At 35.6% G+C, this 27,135-nt stretch overlaps 1 protein-coding gene across 1 annotated transcript in view; it reads right to left on the reverse strand.

The window, feature by feature from the left end:
• Positions 1 to 27,135, reverse strand: part of LOC120632543 (sodium channel protein para-like) — a 101,845-nt gene that overhangs the window by 18,247 nt on the left and 56,463 nt on the right. The window contains 18 exon segments of the mRNA XM_039902376.1: positions 76 to 184; positions 1,026 to 1,231; positions 1,631 to 1,874; positions 2,515 to 2,583; positions 4,967 to 5,281; positions 5,835 to 5,999; positions 6,081 to 6,225; positions 6,297 to 6,354; positions 6,447 to 6,659; positions 6,955 to 7,046; positions 7,359 to 7,487; positions 8,382 to 8,587; positions 9,018 to 9,173; positions 10,908 to 10,940; positions 11,207 to 11,386; positions 13,360 to 13,463; positions 16,063 to 16,169; positions 22,155 to 22,284. Of these exon segments, the coding sequence (XP_039758310.1) occupies positions 76 to 184; positions 1,026 to 1,231; positions 1,631 to 1,874; positions 2,515 to 2,583; positions 4,967 to 5,281; positions 5,835 to 5,999; positions 6,081 to 6,225; positions 6,297 to 6,354; positions 6,447 to 6,659; positions 6,955 to 7,046; positions 7,359 to 7,487; positions 8,382 to 8,587; positions 9,018 to 9,173; positions 10,908 to 10,940; positions 11,207 to 11,353 (2,287 nt within the window). The 5' untranslated portion in view covers positions 11,354 to 11,386; positions 13,360 to 13,463; positions 16,063 to 16,169; positions 22,155 to 22,284.

Consider the following 27,135-nt stretch of genomic DNA (forward strand, 5'->3'; position numbering starts at 1 on the left):
GAAAATCACGTATCATACGCTTTTGTATTGAATGTTGGTTTAACTCGACGCTATTCAAATAAAAGTATAGTTTACCTCTCATGTCAACGACGTTGGGCTGTTGTGATGACTCTATGAAAGGATTGTCATTGGATTGTTTTAACACTTTGCCAGCTTCGTCAGTGCATTCCGTTGTGCTTATTTCCTGAAATTGATAAACAACGAAATTTAAATACATGATAAACAAGCTTTGTATCCGCTACTTCGTGCGCGCAGTCATTCTATTTTTAAGTTTAGAGGTATTAGCAGTCTAGATCAATCCCCAAAAAGACCTTCTCTGACTGACAAAGTCCTAAAGAAATTGACAGTCTTTCCTATAATAAAGACAAGCAAAGATTACTCTTTCTTAAAATGCTGAAATTATTATTATAATTTAAATTATAATATTGTTTTCAATTTTTGTTTCAAAATCAATTCAACTGTTCTTCTTCTTCTTGCACTGCCGACTTCTATCGGAGGTTGGCAACCATTAAGGCTATCTGAACTTTGGATGCAGCTGCACGGAACAACGACCGGGTACTTTTCCTGAACCATTGGCGTAAATTTTTTAGCCACGATGTTCTTATCCGGCCAGATAGGTCTTTAGCCGGCTATTTTCCCCTGAATAATAAGCTAAAGTACTGTTCTAAAAACTTATAAACTTATTTCAAATATGACTTATTATGTTTGTAATATCACATAGAATTCGAAATTAATGGTTTGCGGATTTATTACTTTAGCTGTGCCTAAAGACTCGCCTTATGCTATATTGAGTCAAATACCTTTTACAGCCATGTATCTTACCTGCGTATTAGACTCAAAATATCAATTATTTAAAGCAATAAAAATCCTTATTATTGGATTAAACTTCTCTTTACTGGCGTACGAATTGATGAGTAGTCAACTCGAAAGCGTTTAAATTTTCACATTACAGCGGTGACGGTTTGGGCGCGTTACATCGGCCTTAGATTAAAACTTACAATGATATAAATATGAGAATTACGCACATATTCTCTGAGAGGTCTTGACGCTAGCGAAGAATCTTGCCGCGGTAGCGGATACGCATGAGGCTGAGACGTCACACTGTGGTTCCTTGATGCTGATCGTCCTCGAAGTCTCGCTTCTTTGGTTTGTGCCTTGCCGCCGAGCAGATCACCGTGAGAAGTGTACGATAACCGAGACTGATGCGACGTGTACGACGAATGTCGTGAACCTATGACAGACAACGCTAAATTTCGAAGTTTATTGCAAATCTTATGTTCTATTAAACCCTTTTGTTATTTTTGTGCCCCGACTCTTTGTATTAAGTTTAGATAGAAAATTAATTTTGCTTGATTTTTTTTTAATGAAACGGCTTCTAATGAAAACATTTTTACTCATTGTGTTTATTGATTCTATATCAAACACATGATTAAGCACTTGCTTTCAGTAATTACGAGTACAAGAATTAAAAAGGCAGGCCGCCTTTTATACGGCATACAAACAGGATAGTAACATATTAAATCGATGTAAGAAGGTATTAACGATTCTGGCTTGAATAATATTAAAACATAACAATAAATCTTTAGAAAATCATAATAAAATTGTGGTTTTAACAACAAATTTTACCAACCTAAGTTAGCGTAGTAGACCGGTATTATGATAGCACCATTTTCTTCTGACATTGGTGTAACAGCGTTCGAATCATCTGCATACGGTAAGTGTTCTTGGGCATCCAGATATGTAGACAGCACAAGAGGTTTCCGATCGGCTCCCGGTGGATAACGATTCCGTCCATTCGGCCTCAGAGCCATTTGATGCGACCCTCGAGACCCACGGCGTAAATTGAATGGCGATCCAGGGAGTGACAACGAAGCCTAAAGCATTCTATATTTTAAAACAGTTCCAAATAATCACGAAACATATCATAAAATACAATGTATTTAACATTTCCTTTGAATTAGACCAGTTTATTACAATTTACTCAATTCTTTTTGTTTGGATTCGAGAAATACTAAAGTTATCATGTCTTTAATATAATGTTTACGTTCCTCAATTCAGATCGAGTATGATACATGAATATGAATATTAATACTGATAGGCAATTGGTCACTGAGGCTATATTACTTCAAGCATTTTTGGAGAAGGTAGGTATACTATTATGTAGTCCAAGTTTTAAATTACGATATCTTAAGATTTACTTTCATGTGCCGATAAACAAGTAATAAAACAAAAAAAGTTCAGTTTAAAACACGAAGAAAAAGGAAAGTTATGGATATATACAGCAGTTAAAGTGCCTACAGCTTAATTGCATCAATGCATGATATTGGTATGACACGTACTTGTTCGCAATAAATGTCGGTCATGAATTGCTGCAATATGCAGGTAAGGTAAAAAATCAAACTTATAATTAAATAAAATATAATCAAATATTAGCATAATTAAAACAGTTAAGTACTCAAATTTGAAAGGAAAATGAAGGGGAACACAAACACCAATGTGGCTAACTGGACAAACCTGCGAGCCTTCGCGCAGTGGCCCATATGACAACTGTCCGTATTTATTTATGCGTTCAGGATGGGGAACCTTTAATACACAGAAAAAGTGAAATTACAATCATCTTCGAGAATCTCACCAAGAAAAAAGTCATCCACGAAATAGGGAAGGGCATAATATAATTTAGAAAAAAGAAAGTAGCAAATAACTTACACAAAAAATGTAACCAACCGTGATTCTCGAATACATAAAAAGCTAGGTACATAAATTCTAAAAAAAAATAATTAAAGAAATCTTTAATGAAAGTTATATTACAATAAGATCTTGTAGACATTTGAATTGAAATATTTACAGAGTACCTACAATCAACGCGGCTGTATTTCTACAAGATTCTTATTGTAAATAATTTAAATGAACAAAGTACAGAAAACAAGCGATGGTAATGAGGTAAAAGCGGCGGTTAGTCAAGTAACTTTGTTTATAAACACATGAAGTAATGTGGGGTTAAATTTCATGCATTTTTGCATATTGACTAATTCCTACCATAGCTATGTTTTTTATTGTCTACATCTATAGTCATGAGAACTGTTCTTTATAGTGTAGCCTCCTTTACTCCCATCAAAATTGAGGAATTGATAAAATTCTTTTTTATTATCTTTATTTCCTTAGGACTTTTGTCCTAAACGGCCCTTTGTGTAAAATTCTTAAAGATAATTATTATATTAGTACATAGACTGAACCTACCTCTCCACCGGTGATATGTTCAGTTTCAGCTCGGCCCGTTCTTACGTTCACATTACCAAAGAAACAATCTAACATGACAATAGACTCTTTTTCTCCAATAGTATTTATTCTGATAGTAAAATTTTTTGATTATATTGTATCCAATATATTGTTTTTTTAAATTTCTAACTCTGGTAAGATAGAAAATGTTAAAGTAAAAATCACTCAATAAAATAGTATTGGAGATCGAGATTTCATAACAACCAAATCTAACAATATAGAGTGCACTAGATAGGTACAATCTATAGAAGCTTAGTTTTTTTTTTTGGAAAATCATGCTTGAATAATGATAAATTTTCTTTTGCTAAATATGAAAATGTAAACCACGTTTAATGGATACCTCTTTTACATAGAAAAATAAATACAAAACTTTCCATTACTACATACTAGGGCAGCCCGTCAAAAATAATGCAAATGTAAAAGAAATAGATTCATCTGCAGATGTGACAGACATGAGGACTTGAAAATGATAAGTTAAATATGTATGAAAGTGATAGTAGAGATGGTAGGTTCAACTAATAGCATGCCTCGAAACCAAAATCCAAATTAGTAATCAGTGTTTAAAAAAATAAACTCTAATTCATGATTGAAACAAAGTTAAAATAATAAAATTATATGGCAAATATCCAGATAAGTATAAATCAATGTTGGGAACAAAATAATTTAGCAATATATGCAACAATAGAACACAAACAACTTTCATATTGTTATTAATAATTATCTGTCTTAACTGATGGTTAATAAGTTAATCTGCATATTTGCCAAAGAGCAGATCCTCATAAAGGAAAAAATGTAAAGCTTGACATCACATAAATTATAAGGTATATTATTAAACCAGTTTCTCAACTTGAGTTATGTGTGACGAATGTGTTAACAGTGATAATAAAATAATATGATTGTTCAATTTAAACATCATATCTCAATCGGTAAAGTATTTAAATTTGATAAAGTGGGTAAGCGGAGTGTATAAATCAAGTTGAGAAAAGGTCCTCCGCTGCCAACCGTTACATCGTCTTTCTTGCGATAGACTTGGTAGACTTTTAAATATTCTAAAAAAATGACTTATACAAAACTTATATCAATTAAAATCTATTATACACTCGCTTATTATATCTTTATTTTCTGTTCTTATTTTCTTTTCTAGCCTGAATCGATATATTTATAAACAAATTTGGTTGCTCCTGGCTCCGTTTGCGAACAATTTCCTTTTGCCTTTATGACGGAGAAGTTTTTCCGCAGTAAACTAGGTGCACCTCCATAAAGCAAGAGAAAAGCAAATGCCAAATTTCAGAGAGGTCTCCTGCTTTTTTGACAGCTTTTAAAGCTATGATATCATTAGCTTAACATTTATAAATTATTCTGAATAAATGTTTTTGAGAATCAGGATATCCAATGTGAAATGAAAATTAAAGACCCTTACAGTAGTTTCTGAGAAGAAAGAGAGCACAGAAGTTGATGAGAGGACCTGTTGCGTGACATGTACCACAACGTCATGTCGTCATGACCACATCTGATAGGCAATGGATTGGCTTAACCCTGGAACTTCACTGGGACGTTACGCCAAGTATAGCTGCTGCCCCAAGAAGTAGAATGTGACATACAGTGGCATACATCTTGTCAAAGTGTTAATTGATAATAATATTATTGAACCATTGGCAGCGGGATGTTGGCGTGAGGGGCGCATACTCACCATGCTGACTTTCCTTTGCCGGCGTGCCGGTTCGTGGTGCGATTCGGTGGCGGTGGGCTTGTGCGTTGGCTGAGTGCTCACCGAGTCCTGGAAGGGGTCGCTACGGAGGGACATGCGCTCGCGCGTATTGTCGTCCTGGTTGCCGCGCTCCTGGTTCACAAACAGCTCGTAGCTCTGACAGGAGGAGTCGCTCGGGGACTTGGCCGGGTGCGCCTCGGCGTACGCAGCCGCCTCCGCTGCCGCCGCTTGTTCCCGAGCGTGCGCTTCCCTTGCTTCTTGCTTGTCCGCTCGCGCTGCTGCTTTCTGTTCTGCTTCCTATAATTTAGCAAGCATGAAAATATTATCATCACAATCATACAAATAACAGCTGTGCCAATGACTACAGCTTTCGGTTAAGCCGGATTATATTTCGCTTCTACATATACACATCGTAAGAAACACACTTTTATTTGTTCCGTAAACGCGTGTACCACGGCACCGATCTTAACGAAATTTAGTATACCTAGGTAAACAAAGCTTGCATTCTTGGACTCATAATTATCTCAACTCAAGATACAATATAAGTGTCGGATAAATTCCACGATATTAATAGAATTCTATATTAACGTGGAGAAAGACTTTTGTCTCTAAAATAAAAAAAATGAGATCCATACAATCTTCACCTCCATTTCATCCCCTGTGGTATGCGTAAAATCCTTTAGATGATAATGTTTTTTGTCAAGGCCTTGGAAATTTCAAGTTAAATTTCGAAGGTATGTTCCAAATTTTAATAAGAAATTTTAAGCTGTAATACTTCCTCAGTTCTTCTGATTAGTCAGTGAGTGAGTGAAAATGATTTGGACTTTACATAAAGAAATAGCGATCATACCCTAAGGGCTTCCTCTTCAGCTTGTTCTTCCTCTTCGGCTTTCTTTTGTAACTCGTCGTATGACATGGCGACAATGGCCAAGATCAAGTTGACGAGATAGAAAGAGCCCAAGAAGATGATTACGACGAAGAACAAAACGTGCCATGAGCCTGCCGATCTCAGCACCTGTAAGAGTACATAAAGAAACTACAGCTGCACATCGAGTTTAAAAAAAAAGGTAAGGTCAAGCACTTGAAGTGATATTACCAATTGGTATAAATTTTCCCAATAGTCCTGAGTCATGAGTCTGAAAGCTGATAAGAAAGCCCACCCAAATGTGTCGAAACTTGTATAGCCGTAGTTAGGGTTCGGACCGTATCCTTGCAAACACACGTAACCTGGTTCACATTGCCTAAAAAATTAAGTCAGAGTATAGATTGTGTATTTCATTGATAATTAAGTTTGTTAGATATATTAACTGACCCAGCGCCTGACGAATTGCCGCAAAGAGGATAATCTCCATCTTCCCCATACCAATTTGCTGAAATGTAAGAAATGTTTAAAAACTTTTGCTCATGAAGGTATGTATCCTATATCTCAGTATGGCACCTAGTAGTACATTTATGATCTTACTTTCATTTTGACAAAATCTCTCCCAGTTTTCGTCAGTTAGGTTCCCCCAGCTGCCGTCTTCTGGGAAGACTTTCACACATTTTTGTGTCAATACACCCATGTAAATCTGCAGGCCCATTAGTGCGAATACAGACAACGAAAACATCGTCAATATGATTACATCTCGTAGATTTTTCACTGACTCTATTACGGCACCCACGATCGTCTTCAAGCCTGCGGGGTGCAATTTTATTATTGTTCAATAGAAAGGCACGGCACTCCTCTAAACTGAAAGCTATATCTGATAAATAAAATTATTCACATAACGCTTTAAACAAATCATTATTAGAACAAGCACTCATACTTACTTCTGTTGTCTCATAGGTATTTTTAGCCTGGTTTTCCTTACTAGTCAAAATTACTTACTTTTTACTTCTACTCTTAAGAAGCTGTTATTTTACTGCCTACATTACAAATTCTAAACGTAATCTTAATATTGCTAAATATATAATTGGATAATTAAATTTACCCGGTACGATGGCCACAGTCTTCAAAGCTCGGAGAACTCTGAACGTTCTTAGAGCGGCCAAGTTGCCGAGATCTATGCCCATCGTCACATAACTGCAACACACACCCACAATCATAGCATCTAGATTATTTATATCTATATGCATAACACTATAAGTTAACTATAATTATATATCACAGCTTACACAATTAAACTTTCATGATATAAGTTTCGTGACCATGATCTCATCCGACAATATATAATATCAATAAAATTTATTCATTAAAAACATACAATTATCTAATTTAAGTTTTCCTCTATACAATAACTATAAAATATGTTTAAGTAGATAAGAACGAAAATCTACAATTTAACGGTTGTAACATCTTACTACATAAATATAATAAAATTTGTCTACTACTCACGCTAAAGCTATAACTACGAAGTCAAGCCAATTCCATGCATCTCTAAGGTATGTGAATGGCTGTAGTATGAAACCCCTGGCCATTACTTTCACCGCCGATTCAAAGGTGTAGATGCCGGTAAAGATAACTCTGTAAAAATTCACCTCCATTGTGGAACGCCGCTCAAAAAGTAGACAATAACGTCACAATAAAACAATTCTAGTTTTTTCCAAATGAAGTATAATCTACCTAAGTTAATTTCATGAAGGGTTGATAAGGTAGCAAGAACATAACATTTATCTAATTACGCCTAGGTAAATAACTAAATGAAATTGAAATACGTACCTATGTATTTACAATTTTATGGTAGTAACAAGTAGGTAGTGTCGAGATAGAAAGACGTAAAAGAGATGGTATTCTAAATTGTAAGGTCACTGCATCACTGTGTCGTGGAAGATGATGTGTTTAGATTCTCTACATTCACTCCTTGCAACGTAATTGATTATTTAGAACACATCAACATACTTAATGAAAGTTACATAATGCAGATGATAAGTACCTTAACGATACTATTTTCAAAAAGTATGTACCTATTTAGGAAATGCTATTTTGCACACAATTATTACGAACTTGTGGAAGACTGATTGCGGCCGACAATAGGGCACGGCGGGCATAGACAAACTAATTTTGTTTATAACAATAACCTTCTGCCCAGATAAATAAAAGTATATTGTTGGAAACTCTAATTCTATTTTAAGGAAATATATTGAAAAGTACATTATATTTAGTTACTGTTTTAGTAAATTGGCTTAACTAACCGTTTTAATTAACTAGCCACATAGTCATCTAATAATAGGTATTAAAATATTTAATCCGATCAGCTAAATCTTAGGGTATTTAGACAAATCGAAAACTAGTTGAATACTAAAAATTTTGAAACTAACGTGCATTCTACTAATGATTAGATGATATAAATTTGTAATCTTTTATATAATTCATTTAGAAATTTTAACTATCAATTTAAAGTTCGAAGTGAATACTTACTCAGTACTTTCGACAGTTGGTGTCGTAGGCATTATCATAAGTATACAGTTTACAAGGATGGTGGTTATAATAAACAGAGAGAACAGAGGATGCACTAATATGTATATTGCCACTCTTCTTATTGGATTGAATGGATTTAGTATCCATAAGGCATCTGTCGCCGAAAATCTGAAGATATCTTTACCCTTGCTTATAACTACGAATGTCTGAAAGAAAAACAAATATTTTTATTAAAGGCTGACTTCATTCAATACAAATTAAAATAGGTAAAAATAGCTGGACTTATTACTTTTTGTTAGCTATCATATTAATATGAGGTATGATAATTAGTAAATTTTGAAATTCAAATTTACTTTAATCGAAAATATACAACCGAATATTAAATCGCAGCCTAACCCTAGCGACAACGTTAGAGCTACAAATTTACAGCAAAAGAGATAAACCTAAAAAAAAATATGTATAAAAATGAATTTAAAAAATTTGGAAATTAAATAGATGGACCTAAATAATGGAAAATAAACCGAATGGAACCTCCTCGAGGAACTTTAAACAATTTTGGCATGATTCAAATTGACATTGTTGATAAGGCATGCCGAATTGTGCGGTTAGACGCTTTAATTCATAAATGGAACTTACTGTTTGGTTGTGATAAAAAGGATCGATGTCCTCAAGGGGTGTGGACGCAAGTTCGAGAGGAAAGGTGCCCTGCATGCGAACTGGCAGTGGCAAGCCCTGCTCCAGGGTCGCGTCCGGCTGAGGGCCCTCATCCTCGTCCTCGTCATCGTACCGCACCTATATCATACTCTTGGATTAACTTTAGTCCTTAACTGTATTTGAGTGTACCGTGTACTGACAATTTATTATATGAAACTTCAATATAACTTACTATTTACGTAACGTTTCTCTTAGTATTTACCAACATCAGAAATAAATTGAATTTATATTCTATTTATTTGCTTTCATATCATTCAAGAATACCGCGGCAATCTGTTTGAACCGATTACTCTTTCTACATCATGGTTTTTAAAAAAATAAAGCCTGCTTCTAAGCAATATTAAATATCATTTTAATTTATGGTTATCTTAATTGTGTTTAATATACAAAAAATAATAATGACGCTCTGATTAGAGTACGATAAAAATTGCCAATACACGTATAAGTAACAGCGGTTAATCTTGTGTTTTGTGTTTAGCGATTAAAGTTATTTCTTAAATTGTTGTGTAATGGGATGACAATTCACTTTATACTACTTGATTATTGTAATTAAGGCATTATTGTAAAAATACTGTAAGATCACATGTAGCATTATTCTCTAAATATGTAAAGGGATTATCAAATGTTGTTACGAGTAAATATCATGATTTTTAGAGAATAAAACTCTTGTTAACGGCAACTAGTATTATTACGGTGTCGGGCATTGCTCGTGAACGCGTTGAAAGCATTTTGCTCATTGTTATCATGATGCGATTAGTGCTGCTGTCGGTGTTATCATGATGCGATTTCGGCAAAACTAGAAGCGATTGCAGAACGCTACCCTCTATGATGTTACCGTTTCAACGCCTATGACTTTGTTATGAAGCAAAATATCCCAAAAAACGATGTTCAGGTTGGCTGTTGGCTAAATAAAATTTAAAATTTGTTAGGTTATGTACTTAAATAATTGGATGCTAGCAGGAAAAGTCTAGTTGGTACACGGTTTTGAGTGGGTCCAAGTACAATGTAAAGTCAGACAATATTAAATGGTATCAAAATAGGGGATCGTTCGTTACTTGCGCTAAACCAGCTAGGTGATAACACCATGCTAGACCTAGATGACAGCAGCCGATGAAGTTGCAAATATGAGCCAATCGTGTGCAATGCATGATGAAGGTTAATGTTATGTGCTATAATAGTGTATTTTCTTTGTCCATTCTTTCGGGATTTTGGTTAACATTTTACAGGGTGACAATCATATTTTAAAAGGTTTGTAGGCACTCGTACTTGGGGAACAAATTAAGTGTCTATTTGATTGAGGTGTAAGGTTTTAGTATTACTTAGGCTCAGTATAATGCAACGTTAGGGCCATCTAAAAATTCTAAATTTCTATTGCTAATTTTTGATATCTATAACAGTCGGGGTGATTTGTTGCTTTGCCGGGACATTGGCTATTCTGCATTAAAGGTATTGATCGTTTTATTATGTAATAGATCGGAAATACCTTTACATTATTGAATGCAAAATAAACATGATAAGCTTCCGTATTTAACTACTTTAAGATTACCTGCAAGAATTTGCTAAATGATTCAAACAGCTAAGCTTCGGAATATTTTTATACATTCACGACTTTATTGATAAAGCGATGTGTTCAAAAATGCGATTATTATGCATAAATCAGAATGTAATGCAAGTTATCGCATACCGTCACGCCAATTTATGTCAGTATTTAAGAATTAAAAAATATAATTTTGAACCAGCGATAACTTGCTCTTTATTTTTTCTAAAAACGAGCCGTAAAAAATGTAAAAAGGGGCAAGCAAGCAATCTTACTTCTTTTTTCTTTTTCGTCCGCCCCAAATCGGTCTGGAATAGTTTAAATAAAAATTATCCGTCAGAGACTATTCCCTTTTCATACTAGATATTACTCTATGGTGAAGAATAATATACCTATATTAAGTTAATTTCTGACCATGGTATTGTAAAGTTCTGTGTTAGATATTTTAGTACTTTTAATATGTTGGTATAAACTTGCCGATTGTTCAATGGTTTGTATGACCAGCACTAGATACACCTGTGACACAGATCACACAGAAAATACTGAAAGCTACGGTTTACAGCAGTTGTCTCACCTCGCCTTCCGCTCGTTTTTTCTCGAGTTCTTTTTGCTTGGCATGCTCTTCAGCTATGCGGGCTTCGATAGCGGCCAATGACTCTCGGGTGAAGGGTCGAAACAAGCTACGTTCTTCCTCGCTGATCGAGTCCAAGTCCTCGGACATTGTCTATCGAACTCCCCCCGAGTAAACTGCCTACTATAAAACAAATAATAATAATAAATAACAATTTTTGTGCACATGAAACACGTACCGTTATAGTGGTAAACAAAAAGACATATTATGAAAATTAAGCTTAATTTTCATAATATATCTTGGATTTCCGCAAAGTAACGCTTGCTTGTATCCAATAACAAAATCAAACATTAGTTATCAGTTAAATGAACTAAACAACAATCTTCTATTGTTAGATAAAATCCTATCGAGATATTATTGTAGGTTCTTCAGTACTCTCCAAGTCATACACAACAATAAATAAAATAAATATGCTGTGTTTATCGTTGCAATCGTTAATTTATCGTTTTCCGTTATCATGATTACCGAAATACCCCGTTTGACCCCATCATTTCTAGTATAGTACAGTAATACTACCCCCATTAAAACTGGCTATGTATTTAAACTCCGTACGCAAATAGTGATGAAACCGCTTGGGAATTACCGATTTAGACCGTCATTTTAATTCTGCTATACAACGATAAAATTCACAGAAAATATTTCGTTTATCCATTTGTACGATTGCGATTCACGCCGCCACATGAAATGAGTCAGAAGAGAAATGTCTAGAATGTAGAGATAAATGTTGCACATCACAGGCTAAAAATAAGGGATTAATGCCCGTTTTCAATGTACTTTTGCCGGCGGTTTACCTTTTCACTAACTGGTTAGATAATATATAGAAGTCAAAATGATAGTTTTTCCGAGAAACGCAATGCAAGATTTAAAAGTCACATAATAATATGAAGTGGGTACGTTTCAATAAGTTTTTATTTTTCGTACACTAGGGTAGTAACGGGTTAAATTTGACGTTAATGATCAATCTAACCTAAATCGATCTTATCTCAATTCAGATGACAGATTTAAATTGGTGTTTTTTTTTGTTCTGCACTACGAGTGCGCCTGACTGCAATAACACCCAGCCTAAGATGAAAATGGGCTAACCTGTTACGGGTAGCCCAATCAGATCGGGATTTTTACGGAACATCGTTCTGGAATGATGCTTTCTTATCTACAGGGAAAAATTATTTTTTTATGGAACAGAGTCAGAGTACAGTTGTTAAAAAATACATACTAATACTTAAACTAGATTACACAAATAAAATAATACATAATATATTAAATATAAAAAATAAAAAAAAACTAATATATACTATAACATATCATAAATACATTAACAAGAGTAAATACTATTACAAGTCGGCTTCAATGTAAACTATAGTGGTATATAGAGATCACTGATCCTGGGATAGAATTTCGGGTCGAGCCAAAAATTAAAAGGTAGTGTGCATTCTCTGTTAAAGAATTACACTATCGCGGAGTTTGGAAAGTCGCTGTTCCCGGGTATTATCACATGCGGTAACTAACAATCGTTAAAGCACACCAACAAGCATTGGAGCAGCATGGTGGGTTCCTGCTACAAAACCGTGTCTCCTATGAGAGACGAGGCCTGTGGCCAGCACTGCTAGCATAGGCTGGCGGAAAAAATTAAATTCCCCGATTTCATCACCTGATAAGAGAAAAAGCTAACGTGTTCACCTGCCAAAGCACGGCAATAGGGTATAGTTGAGGTTTATCCCCGTTAAAGTTTATTACGTATTTTATTTGCATATTTACTGGAATTTTTTTGTGTGATGATCATGAACGTTTTTCAGTGTCTGTGTGATTATATGCATATTATAAGTATTTATATATATTAATCATAAAAATATTCATCAGTCATTTTAGTACCCATAACACAAGCTATGCTTACTTTGGGGCTAGATGGCGATGTGTGTATTGTCGTAGTATATTTTTTTTTTTTTATTTGCATCTATGCACCAATTCTCGGAGAGTTGATGAAGCTGTGGGATAAGATGAATTTGGTCCTTTCTGCGGGAGAAAAATGTCTCCTGCCCATGTTAGCCGGGCAGCAGTGTACGTTAAAAGGCTGTGGATGATGAACTTTTAAAATTTACCTGCTAACAGTGAATGGGCGGGTGTGTGTTGTAGGGAAAGCGCGCGCGACAGTGCACTCTGCGCCCGCGTTCTCCCGCCGACCACCTACGGGCGGAGCGCCCTTCTGCACGTAAAATAAAAAAATAAAAAAATTGTGTAATTGAAGGCTGTCGGGCATTGCACAAGTTAGCCCTTGACTCCAATCTCACCTGATGGTAAGTGATGATGCAGTCTAAGATGGTAGCGGGCTAACCTGTTACGGAACATGGTAGTTATATTAAACCCATACCACTTATCGGTTACTACGCGACATCGTAAAATCACTTAGCGGCACGTTTTTGTCGCCAGGGTGGTAACTAGCCACGGCCGAAGCCTCCCACCAGACCAGAGAAAATTCAGAAATTATAAATGCTCAAATGGAACCCGGGATTTGAAGTTGGAGGCAACTTAAAACTACAGCGCTACTCGCCGCGCCTGGGAGGTCGTCAAACCAGTGTGTGAGTGTGTGACGTGCCGCGTCGCGCGAACAACTTCAAGACTAAGAGCCCGGAATGGGTTCGAAACTAGTCAGGTAATCTTCGACGAAAATTCATGTGAGTTCAGTTGTCATTTCCACAATTAAAATGAACTTTCGTGTTGAGACATTAATTACAAAAAAAAAACACTATAATGCCGTGTGGTGACGGCAGATTACAATACAGTTGTCACCATCCCTTTTCTTCCCGAAGGTGTCGTACTAAGCAACTAAGGTAATATTCTTGTAAATGAGAAAGTACTACAATCTACTGCAATCGCCGACACGTCTGCCGAGCGTGATGAGGCTTTAAGTCTAACACTAGACTGCTAAGAGTTTATTAATGACTAAATCCAAGACGTGTACAAGGACACCACAAATTATCTCTTAAGAAGTAAGAGAATGTTAAGTAAATTAATGGACATAGTGAAAAAAAAAATATGATTAGAACCTTAGCTCGTTCTCGTTAGCATGTTGATCCTAGGAACTTATTATTCGTAATTCCTAGTGGAATAAAAAATATCATTATAAAATATATAAAATAGTTTGAACTGAATGAATTTAATAATAAAATTCATCATTCTCCTGGCGCTTTCCCTGTTTGGGGTCGGCCCTCCTAATACTTGTTCGCCATTTAATACGGTCTTGTGTCATTTCTGGCGTTAGGCCCAGAGTTTTCATGTCATCTAGTCCAGGTGGTAAGTGGGCGACCTCTCCCTCTTTTGCCTTCATCTATAGCCATTACTCGCTGTGTCATGTGGCTTTTGTCTCTACGCATTATATGCCCGTTCCAGCGTATTCGGCCCTCCTGCATCTCAGAATTTAATAATAAAATTGTCTTCATTAAATTCATTCGGTTCACACATTTTTTGTATGAACTGTATCCTCAGTACAAGATTTGCTCGCTCGGAATCGGGATAAATGAGAAATCTGACTAATATGAATCTTATGTAAAACTCAAATTTGCCAGCAATTCATCTGCTTGGGCTTTTGGCAGAAAATTTAATGTAACATAAAAATCAGGTATTTGCAGCTCTAATACGAGTACAATAACGGCCGTTTTAAATCGATGCTATTTAATATGCGAAAACCACTCCTCGATGATGATGATGAAGAAGACTTCATCATCATCATATAAACCTATTTCTGGTCTTCTAAAGGGCACGGGTCTCGTCCCACAATGAGAAGGGGTTAAGGCCGTAGTCCACCACGCTGGTCTAGTGCGGATTTGTGGACACCACGCTCCTTTGTGAACATTATTGGGAACTCTCAGGTTCTCAGGTCAGGCATGCTGGTTTCCTAACAGTCACGATGTTTTCCTTCACGGTTGAAGAAAGCTATATTTTAATCTTTTAAAAACGCACATAACTTAGATAAGTTAGATGTTAGAGCTGGGATTCGAACTCGGGCCACAGAAAGTAAAGTTGAAGTCCTACACACTGGTCACCGCTTCACTGGGCTATCACCGCTTCACTAAAAGTAAAAGTTAAAGAGGTTTCTATAAGATCTGATCTACCAAGAAGAAGCTTTGATAGCCCTATCACCGCTTCTTCTTGGTAGATCTTATAGAAACCTCTTTAACTTTAGAAATCCTCTCCTTTGAGACAGAGACCTCTTTGTGTTAAAAAAGGCTGATGATAGTTTTATTAATGGTACGTTTATTCTCAGTAATCTAAGAACAAGCGGAACGACTGTGAAAAATGACCGAAATAAATAAATAATCAAATTTAAAATCTTCAGATCACAAGAACAGCACTTATTAATCAAATCTATAATCTGAAGATTATGGCAGTGAAAATTAATTTTGGGCGTACCTAAACCGATTTAGATGAGTGCACAAATACTGACAGGTAGGTAGAGTTCCTTGCAAGGACATACCTTAAATACATTTTACCACGTTTTTTTAATTGCTTATAAAACGCACAAAACATAGTGAATAACTTAAAAAAGGTAGAGGTGCGTAGGGAACTCTCAGGATCTCAGGTCAGGCATGCTGGTTTCCTAACAGTCACGATGTTTTCCTTCACGGTTGAAGAAAGCTGAATTTTAATCTTTTAAAAACGCACATAACTTAGATAAGTTAGATGATAGAGCTGGGATTCAAACTCGGCTCCCCGAAAGACGGCCCCACAGGGCTACCACTACTTCACTTCTCGATTGCGAGCGAGCAAATCCTGTACAAAGGCCAATGTTGCTTAGAATACAGTACCTGTCGTCCACGAAAGCAGTGTGGCTGCGGCTACTAGAGAGATGAAAGTTACCACGTACTCGCTGATAGGTACAGCCAGCAAGGGAGCGAGATTTTTCATGTCCGACCTGAAACAATGATTCGCCACATTAAATAATAATAATTATTACTATATTAAATATGCTGATTTAATATTTTTACCGTCCCTAAGCTAGGTATAAACCTGTGTATTAGGTGACAGTGCTCTCCTTATAAATATGGCTCGTTAAAACAAACAAAGATAACATTGTAAAATTAAATCTGACAATATTAATGTGAGTTATTCGTATTAGTGTTATTATGTGTACGTAATTACAACGATGGAGTAAAATAAACGGCGGGTGTAAAAATATAACAAAACTAAAACAAAAACAACATTTTCCAGTTTTAAGAAGACATGCTGTGCCACATAACGTGGGATAGGTGCAAGGGATTAATTTCTGTAGAGACGACAGCATCAGACATCAGAGACACAAGACTGTAGAACTTGGTATTCCCAAAAGAGCTATGACTTATATCGGTTAATACGATGGCGACGATTATGATCATTCTTCATCTTTATCGCGGTTCATCGCTTTATTTACGCCTCTAGTCATTTATATGCATCATATAAGAATAAACATAAATTTAAACAAAGTAAATCTGACAAAATACATGACAAAGTTATAAGTTTACTGTAACATCTTTAATCTTTATCCTTACTTTTAATATAAAAGCGAAAGTATGCTTATTTGTCTATCCTTGTTACAAGCAGCAACAGTTAAACGCATTTATGCGACTTTTTGCATAAAAATAGTTTATGAGCGGAGTGTCTGCTTTTTCCCTAGAAAAGTGCACGATTCAGCTAAAGAGCAATTCTTTGTGCTAAAATGGTAGAACGAATTTGGATTAGTTTGTTATGGAATAGTTATAAGAATACTTTTTATCCCGGAACTACAATGGTTTGATTGTTAATACGAAGTAAGATAATGATACACTCGGATAGTAAACGCACTCGATTTCGCGGGAAAAGCTACATTTTTATATAGAAAGCCTAACTAAAAAGTATATAAATAGGTAGGCATAAAAAAGTGTTTTCAATTGTATTTAATAATAGAAAACAGCGGCTTCAATATAAAACAACCTAAATACCTTTTGTATTTGATACTAGCCGTTGCCCATGACTTTGGTCAAGTTTGTTACGATTTGGAAAAAAAACTTACCTTTTTTTTTTGCTCGCTCTAAAAAGCATCTCCGTCTAAAATTCACGTTATCTTTATACAACATCGTGTTTACTGCTAAGCCGAATATCAGTAACAGAGTTTATGTTTTTTAATCTTGCGAAAACGGTCCCCGCTAGCTTTTCCGGGATAAAAAGTGTCTATTGTCTGTGAATTTATGAGATCAATCTGATTGTACATACAGGAAACTAAAGGGAATGATCTAGTTAATGTGAAGTCTATTGACGAAATAAAAAAAAACACCTTATTGGCTTTTTAAGTTTTTTTTTTCATTTCGGTACAAAATGTAAAAAAAACTGTGTTTCTTTACTTTATTTAAAGAAACACAGTCAGGAACTGTCAGAAGCTTACGAACGCTACGAACATCTCCACAATTCTAGCTATTTTCGGGCCAAATTGTAGTTTAGCCGATATGTAACAAACAAACAAAGAAACAGACGCACTTTGGCTGATATAATATTAGTATAGAGTAGTTACTCATTGATCATCGAATGATCGAATGAGTTATACAAATATATACCTAGGTTCTTAGTAGAAGAATATTATTTAATAAATAAGCACTCACAAGGTGTGTCGTGTACAGAATCCACATCGCCACTAAATTATGCTTGTTGCTACAAAGCCTTGTTGATGTGCAAAGTGCAGACGCCACGCTCACAATTGGTTTAAATGAAACTACCGGTTAATCTCATCATCCATGTCATTTGGATATTAAACTTGTGTTAAGTATTTAAGGAAATTGCAAATTGTCATTACACATTTGTGCGAAAATGTCTGATGAGTTTAGAACGAAACGTACTTAATACATTAATTATTTGTTTGAACGCAAGCATATGTTATCAACTGAACGCTTATGTTCTCATTGTTGCTATTTTGTATCACCATCGTCATTAACCTATTAACGGCCTAATAAGGCACGGGGCTCCTCTCAGAATGAAAAAGGTTCCGGCCGTAATCCACCACGCTGACCACGTGCGGATAATATTTATAGTATACTAGCTGTTGCCCGCGACTTCGTCTGCGTTTGATTTTGTTTTTTGATGTGGCGTTCAATTTAGTTGTAGCTCTAAATAAAATAAAAAAATAAGTATTCAGTATCGCTAAGCCTTTAATAAGGGGTTTGCTGCCGTCCGCTGAGGAGTTCTGTCCTCTATCTCCAACCACATTCAGATCTACACAAAGTTTGGGCAGAGTTAAACACATATCCTTAAACCACCTCTAAAGTACAAAAATAATTATTTAAATCGGTTATAATTTGACGGAGTTATCATAAAATCGTCAAACATTCAAAGCCCTCTCCCAAAGGAACCGAGCTTAATGTCGGGATAAAGTATCCTATATTACTTTTAACACTTTCAAGAATATGTGTACAAAGTTTCATGAGGATCGGTTAAGTAGTTTTTGCGTGAAAGCGTAACAAACAAACTTACATTGGCATTTATAATATTAGTAGCGATACTAAAGTAGGATTCAAGAAGTAGGCAGTGTTCCCCTAGGAAGCAATGATATAATTTGTTATTATTGTAAGCTCACTGCTAGGTTAGGTTATTTAAACTTTTTTCACCAAAGAAAAGAACTTTAAAGTATGTAATTACATTATTTTATAACTAATTTCATTTTACTGCTAGGAATTTATTAATAATATTTTTATTTGTTGTTTTGTGTTTGGCTACTGTCTCTTATTAGTTACGGATCTTTATAAAACACTAGCATACCTGCCAGACTTCGTCCTGCCCGGTAAAGTAGCATCGATGTGCTTGCCATATACCGGGTAGTCTATATACACAAAAATGACACGCAAATAGGTCCAGCCGTTTAGGACAAGTAACACAAGAAACACACGTACAGAAGAATAATATGTATAAAGATCAACTTTCATTTTCATATTCAGATTTAAATTAAGACGAGATATTTTACTCCATTGTCACCACTAGATTAACCAAGAATATAACGCGAGAAATCGGGTCAGTTTGTGATGAAGCGAGGGAGCGAATTGCATCCAATTCGCCTCAGTTTGATGAGAGAAAATTGTCATAATTTAAATAAATGCTTTTATGCCAGGCCAAATATCCCATGACACATTAAAATCAAATAAAAAAATTCAATAGCACGTTTTTTAAGTAAGTTATATTTCCCTATGAAGTACATACGTAATAATTATGAAACCTAAGTAGGTTCTTACTAAGTATTAATACATAGCAATGGTATAAAAATGGCACGCAAATGACACAGATCGCCATGTAATTCCATTGCCGATTACCTATGCTATAAGTACCTTTAATATGATATGTAAGGCTTCAGTGACCGATTATAATATTATTAAGTACCTACCTATAAATACTTTACATAAGTCATCTAATAATAATAATATAAATCGTCATAATTGTAGATATTTTATGTCACAATAATAATATAAATTGTCAGAATTCTAGATATTTTGATAACAAATATTATAAATAGGTATTGTTGGTTTGTGTATTTGTAATCGACAAAATTGAAAATGCTGAATCGGTTGTTGATTGTTATTATCGTTACCGCGTGCGCTGACTAAACGAACCGGCATACGTAAATATTATTACTAATAAACGTAAGGCACTGAAAACGCAATGTTTGTCGGAATAAACTTATAAATTAAAAGAAAGACCTAATTTCGTGTCAAATTTCCAGATTGTAGGTCATTGGGAAGTACCCTTAAGACGTGGATGGCACTCAAAACGTTCAGGTTTTCTAATTAAAAACACGTTTTGAAAGTCTGGATCTTTTTATTGCGTATAACTACTTATTCTTAAAAAAATTACAACGGTAAGAGACTATTGACGTTGATGTTAAGTAAAAATTTCAGCTTGATACTTAAAGCTTGGAAACTTGTAAAAAAATAAACTGGTTCCCGTCATTTACCCTGGTTTTTGAATCATTTAGGTTAATGCTTCTGCTTTATTTATTTAACCGGTTACTAGAGAAACCATTTCTAATTCGATTTCGTTTATTAACAAATACCTATTAACCAGTTTACAGATTTATCGTACCACATTTTTTTAACTAGGCATAGACGACCGTTATGAGATCACTTAGATCCCTTATTTGTTAATAAAATTTATATTTGAATAGCTTTTAAAATTTACTTAATTAAATAGGTTCCGAGCCCCGATTACTGTGATATTGAAGTCTGTGCCTAACCCCATGTAAGTGGGACAGCATAAACAAAACAACTAATTTGAAAGCATATACCGATCATAAAAAGTGCACAGTTCTCCGCATCGCAGCACTAAGTTCACACTAATACAATATAGTACTGCAGACGGACGGTCGTATAGACGGAACGACCAAAAAAAAAATTATCCTTTAAGAAGTCTCATTGGCCATGATGTTCCTCCAATCCTAAAACTTAAATAAACTTCGTTACTCGTGAATCCACCGAGGTAGAGCGATCGCATTACAAACTTACAGTTTTAACAAACACCCACTCGAAATTGTTTACGCCCTATCAAGCAAAAGCCTTAATAAAGCTCCTAACATTCTGGAGGTGAGCATGGTCTAGATTATTAAACGCGGAAGAATATCTTATTACCACAAGCAAACATCAAAATTCTGGGAGAATATATTCTGCAAGAACATATGCATAAATTATATGAAAACATTATATAAAACACATTATTATGTATATTGCTTTAGGACTTTAGTGGTGAGAGCCGTGATCTAATAAGTGGGAGGTCCCGGGACTCCCAAGTAATTTGGAATTATGAAATTTGATAATGTCTCTATTTTTTCTGACCGTGGCTAGTTACCGCCATAGATGTGTACAATGCCGTGTGATAACCGATTTCGTGGGAAGCGGTCCATTATAACTGCCTTACCCCTAATAGGTAAGCAGGCTGCCATTTTAGAAAAGCCTACGGCTAACTTGTTGTTTTATTAAAAAAGTAAATAGATACCATGACTAGATTCTTAGCTATTGTATGTATATTTCAAGTCATAATGGCTTAACAAAGTTCTTCGAAGTAGGAAAACCAGGCAAACACCTAAAAGCCGTAAGTAATCGTTACACGCGTAGGTCAGGCTATCTACCAGTAAACACACAATATGGAGGGACTTCTTAAATAGAATTATATCCGTCGGTAAACTCACTAGGACAACGATTTATGTGTTGTTAGTTTAATCACAAAGAAGAATATTATGGTAACCGTTTACTTCCTCGTTTGTATGATTAGGCATCACGAGGTCCTCATGAGCCACGTTTAAATTATTTCTCAGTACCAGTCCGGAATTATGAAAGGGGTGTTTGCATCTTTGTGCCTTTAAGAAAAAGTTAAGCCAGCGGTTTCTAATCTTGTCAGACATTGTTTTATAGCGTATACTTTTTTCTTTATAACTTAACAACTATTATAAGTAAAGATATAGATTAGTTCCAGTCCAGACACTCGTATGTCACTGACACAATCGGCGCTAAAGATCAAAGTCTTTGAACAGTGCGTGTTGGCAGTGATGACTTACGGCTCTGAAATATAATCGTTTACTATGGGCCTCATAATTAGGCTTAAATTCACTCAGCGAGCAATGGAGAGAGCGATGCTCGGAGTACCTATCTCTACGTGGTCAAATCAGAAATGAGGAGATCCGTAAAACTAGAATTGCGAAGCTAAAGTTGCAATGGGCGGGACACATAGCTCTGAAAACCGATGGACGTAGGGTTCCCAAGATGTTGGTATAACGACCTCGCAACGCCAATCGCAGCGATGGTCAATCTCTAACGAGGTTGACAAAGGACATCAAGCGTGTCGCTGGGAGTCGCTGGAAACAGCCCAAGTCCGTGGATTTTGGAACTCCCTACAAATGACTGAGCATGAAGTTACGAACCGTAATAATAATGCAGTGTTGTATGTCTAGAGGGCGCGCCGGTTAGTGGCCGCGTTGCGAGCAGGCCGCGCGCGCTCCTCTCTTCCGGCGAGACGCGCACGCAACATCTGCGATACCACTTCAACTGCGCCTGGAATACAAACATATTCATAAACTAGCAGTTGTTGTATTTTGGGTTTTTAAAAACCCTGTTTTTCCCAGGATGTAATGGAAATCCATCTCCAGGATGCAAACTATTTGTAAGCAAAAGTGGATTGAACCAATCAGGCATGATGACCCGCTGCCATTTTGATTATATTTCGAAATCGCACGATCGGAGTGGTATGCATGGGTGCATGGGGCACATAAACCAACTAAAAATTACAAGGACCACAGTACCCCTCTTTAGAAATGTATAAGGCCGCCTTTGCATACCAATGTTTTTATAAATTTATTATTGTATTTCATTTGTGTGTTTTTCTATGAATTTGTATGCAATCAAGCGTTCATCTATCTATATACCCCAAAGCATCACCTTACCAAGATATTTGGAAGTAAAAGGTATGACGAGATATTTATACATATATTTTTATTATATTTTTTGAAATCCGCGGGTATCTTTTACCTGCAGCTTTTCGGGGCACAATTGAGCTCAATTCAAGATCGGTTCCACGGTTAAGCCGAACAGAGGTAATAAACAAGCCAACGAGCCGATACACTCTGATAAGAGTTATAAAGTACTTAAGGATAGGCATTGTAATAGTTATAAAACCCCTACCCTTAAGTATTACAGCTCCGACTGGGGATTTTCTTCATTTTACATCATCTGCATACCCTGTGCATACCCTCTATGCACGCCACTGGATACACTTATGCATTTATTCTATTAGAATGGCTAACACAAGCAATATTTTTTTAATATTGTATCACAAAACGTGACCCAAAAACTGGCGTCTATTTAACCCAAGAGATGAGCCTAGCAATCCAGAGGGGCAATAACGCCAGTTGGGCACCTTATCCTTAGTGTTGCCCAAATGCAAGAACAAGACGAGACTTAGCCAGTCTTGGTCTTGGTCTTGCGCCAATACACCTGGTCTTGGTCTTGGTCTTGGTCTTGCGCTCCCAGTCTTGGTCTTGGTCTTGGTCTTGCAGCAAGAGTCTTGCAATTACCTATTAGTCTATTACTATTTATTAAAGTTTACTTTAAATCTTAGAAAAACGTATTAGAATTGGAACATTGTGAGCTTGAATTAACATAGCCATAGTAAAGATCAAGCAGATTAATAAATAACTGAAGATTTGATAAGAAATTCGAAAAATCAACTGACCTATATGTCGTTTTCCATGGAAGTAACTGTTTCTTAATAAACATTTATGATTTATAAGCTTACATTTGCTAAAACATGTAAAAAAACAAATTAATTACAATAACTTGACTGTATTTTAAAGAACAATACTTATCTGTCTAGAAAGAGATTGAACCCTCAACTTATAAGAAATTTAATAAAAGAGTTTTACGATTTATCATTTATTTGAATAAAAAATAAAATACAACACAAATCAACAGCTTTATCATTAGGTTATGATACTTTATATCAATTCTTTTGACCAAGAATTAATACAAAGTAACCATCTGGCTGACTCATCACTTAACCTATTTCTATGTTTTCTAATTACTAATGATGCTTTAGAAAATAACCTCTCAGCAGGTACTGAAGTTGCAGGTATTGAGAGAAAATCACGGGCCATTTTCGATAAAATCGGATACTCTGTCTCATGCGTCCTCCACCAATCTAAAATCACCAATCTGAAACTTATTTATTCTTTGGAACACCTGTAGGTACTCTTAAAATTCGAAATTATTTTGCATGAATAGTGTCAAATGTTATGATTTCGGCGCGGCGGCAACGATTGTTTTAGATTTCAAAAGAAGCCGCCGGCGCGTGTATCATAACCATGTACTTCCGAAAAGCGGCAAATTTCTTTGAGAAGTAAGTACAAAACCTTTGATGCCGCATTATCAAAGTGCCGATGGTTAAAACATAACTATGCATGCACTCAGTTTGATTTTAATAGATATTTTTTTATTCGCTATGTTTATGGTATTAGTCGTAATGCGCATAGGTCCAGTTTTTCATATTCTTTGATATAGTTTTTTGCGTCTCATAGAATTCCTAAGCGTACCTACCTACCTATACACCGAACTGTTACACCTAACTACTCCGTGAAATAGCGCTAAGTCCTAGCTGCAAGACGCAAGAGTCTTGCAGGCTATGTCTTGTTCTTGCTCAAGTCTTGCACGGTCAGTCTTGGTCTTGGTCTTGCTAAAAATACGCGGTCTTGTTCTTGGTCTTGGTCTTGCAAAAACGCAAGAACAAGACCAAGACTGCAAGACCAAGACTGAATTTGGGCAACACTACTTATCCTTGGGTGACCATTTGGATGACGTATATTTTTTGCAAACATTTTTTGAGTATTTTCTTCATAACATATTCTATTAATCTCGAATAACTTTCCCCAAGGGTTGTCTGGAAAAGATTGCTTTGCTTATAAATTATGAAAACTTATAACTAAATTCATAAATTGTGGTTTTGTAACTGAATCTATATATATAAAAGAAAGTTGTGTTAGTTACACTCTTTATAACTCAAGAACAGCTGGAACAATTTTTATGATATTTGATTTTTTGGATTCCTCTTAGACCGGAATAGGGTAATAAGTATTAAAATATAACATTCATAAAAAAAAATGATCAGTAGTACGCCGGGACAGCTAGTTTTATAAAAAAATTATAAAGAAAAACAGTAAAATTGTGCTTTCATATAATTTTTTGGTAAATTATTTACCAAAATATTGTAACCAGGTCAGGTCAGGTCAGGTCAGAAAGAAGTTAGGCTAAGTAATAGAAGTTAAAATAGTAGTTAAGCCTACTATCGATTCTATATAGCTGTCTGCTCTGATCGGTAAGTTTAACCGCCATATTGTTCAATATATGTTCCTGAATAGTTGGCGTGTGAGACAGCAATCCAAATTATATTGAAGGCTTCTGGAGATTTCGTTATTATATGAATTTTGAGGAAATCCATCCAATCATCCATCATATCTACGAGATATATCCGAATATTCTGTTAATTTTTATTTTTTTTCTTATCTCGTACATAAACTACTCAATTCTCTCTATAGAATTTTTGGCAGTGACATTTAATTAATGCTTCTCTTTTATTCGTCTACCTGCCTTATATGTTTTCTTATATATCTGCTATGTAACGCATACATGTTTTGGTGCGACATAATCACCATCGATAGTGTGTAGAGTAAACTTTGGAGTAATCTTTCTTAAATTGAAAAAAAATTCTTAAATTCCGGTGGTAGAATCACTACAAACAGACAGACTTGACGTTTCAAAAGTGCTTATTTTAGGCCTACTTGAAATAAATGAATTTTGAATTTTGAATTTTTTTTGAAAATTGTCTTTTTCCTCGTGCGAAAAACAGTTTAATGGGCTTTTTTGTTCTTTAGCTTTTTTATGTCTCCAATTCGGATGAACAGGTCAAGCATTTTTGATGCAGAGATGATTATAACATTATTACTTGTGATATATTGTTGAAAACTCAAGATCCAAAATCCTTTCAAAATCCGCGCAACAGAGTTTTAGATTGACGTGGTTTTTTAGATAGGCATAGTTGAAATATTATCAAACTTTTAAGTTTGCTTGGTTGAACGCGCTAATGTCAGAAAATGCGGTTTCGATCTAGATTTTTTTTGAATTGGTAGTATAAATTAAGGCTGTATAACATCACGCTACGATAAAAAATATCCTTTTTGAGAGATTCCGATGCGTGCGATGCGTGAACGGTAAACGTTACGCCAACCGACTGAAATATGTAGTAAATATATCTGAATTGTTCCTTTAAAGTTCTATAAAACAGTCCGCGACAACATACGACTGCTTTTGGAAGTTGACTCATTCGCGGACGAAGTCGCGCGGGTCCGCTAGTACTTAATATATTTCCATTCACGCGTCACCTATAAATTTTTCAAGTTACTGTAATAATTGACAGTTAATTTCACCGTCAGAACCGGAAAATTACAGAATCGTCGACGCGAAGCGCCACTGCTTTATGAAAGGAAATACTTACAGGAAAAGATTAAAATTCTCTAATTAAATGCGCCATTTCGGAGAGGCCTGTGACTTAAAACCTACTAGAAGTAATAACGGTCGAAAAAATTCCCGAGCAATCAATTGGGTCTACTGAAAATATTCTACTTTATGCTATGGGTACTTACGTAAATAATTAACTTAAAAATTATCTGAATAACGACACAATCGACATCCTATCTACAAGTATCTGCCTATAACTACTGTAGTTGGAGTGGGTTGGGCAGAGGTTTGCATTGTTAGTAGGCATGTTTATGTAAGATACCATTATGCAACTACTCATCAATAAGTAGGTAAAACAGAGTTGTGGCGTGAATTTTCGCTGCTTGGTGCCAACGGCCAAGCCTGAACATGATTTACGAAACGGGTAAATCCCTCGTCCAATAATCCTTAAGAAAACGGGTCAAGTAATGTGTTAAGAAGTATTTGTATAATGCGTTATTAAGGTAAAAGAGTCGAGGGCATCGGCGCGGGGTACCCTCAAGGAGCTTGCCTCGTATTTTAAAAAGACATTTTTCTTTCCGAAATCCCTCACCTTGATATCAGCCACCAGTGGGCATGGTCTCCCTGTCTCACCTACATAACGCCAATGTGTTTTACGTAAAAAATTAACTTGAGTCTGTCTCCAGTCATAAAATACGTCCAGAAAACGATCCTTCCCAGTATCTTGATATTTAAAATATTCTTATGTTGATCTATTTCGGCGCTTTGGCCACAGACTTCGTTATTATGCCGGTCGTATATCTCTTTAACAGTCCTATTTTGACCGTTTTTATAGCAAGTAACATCAGGCAGAAAATAGCAGTGAACAAATATTCACACCATTTTTCTCATAAGGTTGAA

This window comes from Pararge aegeria, chromosome 20 (assembly GCF_905163445.1).
Source record: "Pararge aegeria chromosome 20, ilParAegt1.1, whole genome shotgun sequence".
In the NCBI taxonomy this organism is placed as follows: Eukaryota; Metazoa; Arthropoda; class Insecta; order Lepidoptera; family Nymphalidae; genus Pararge; species Pararge aegeria.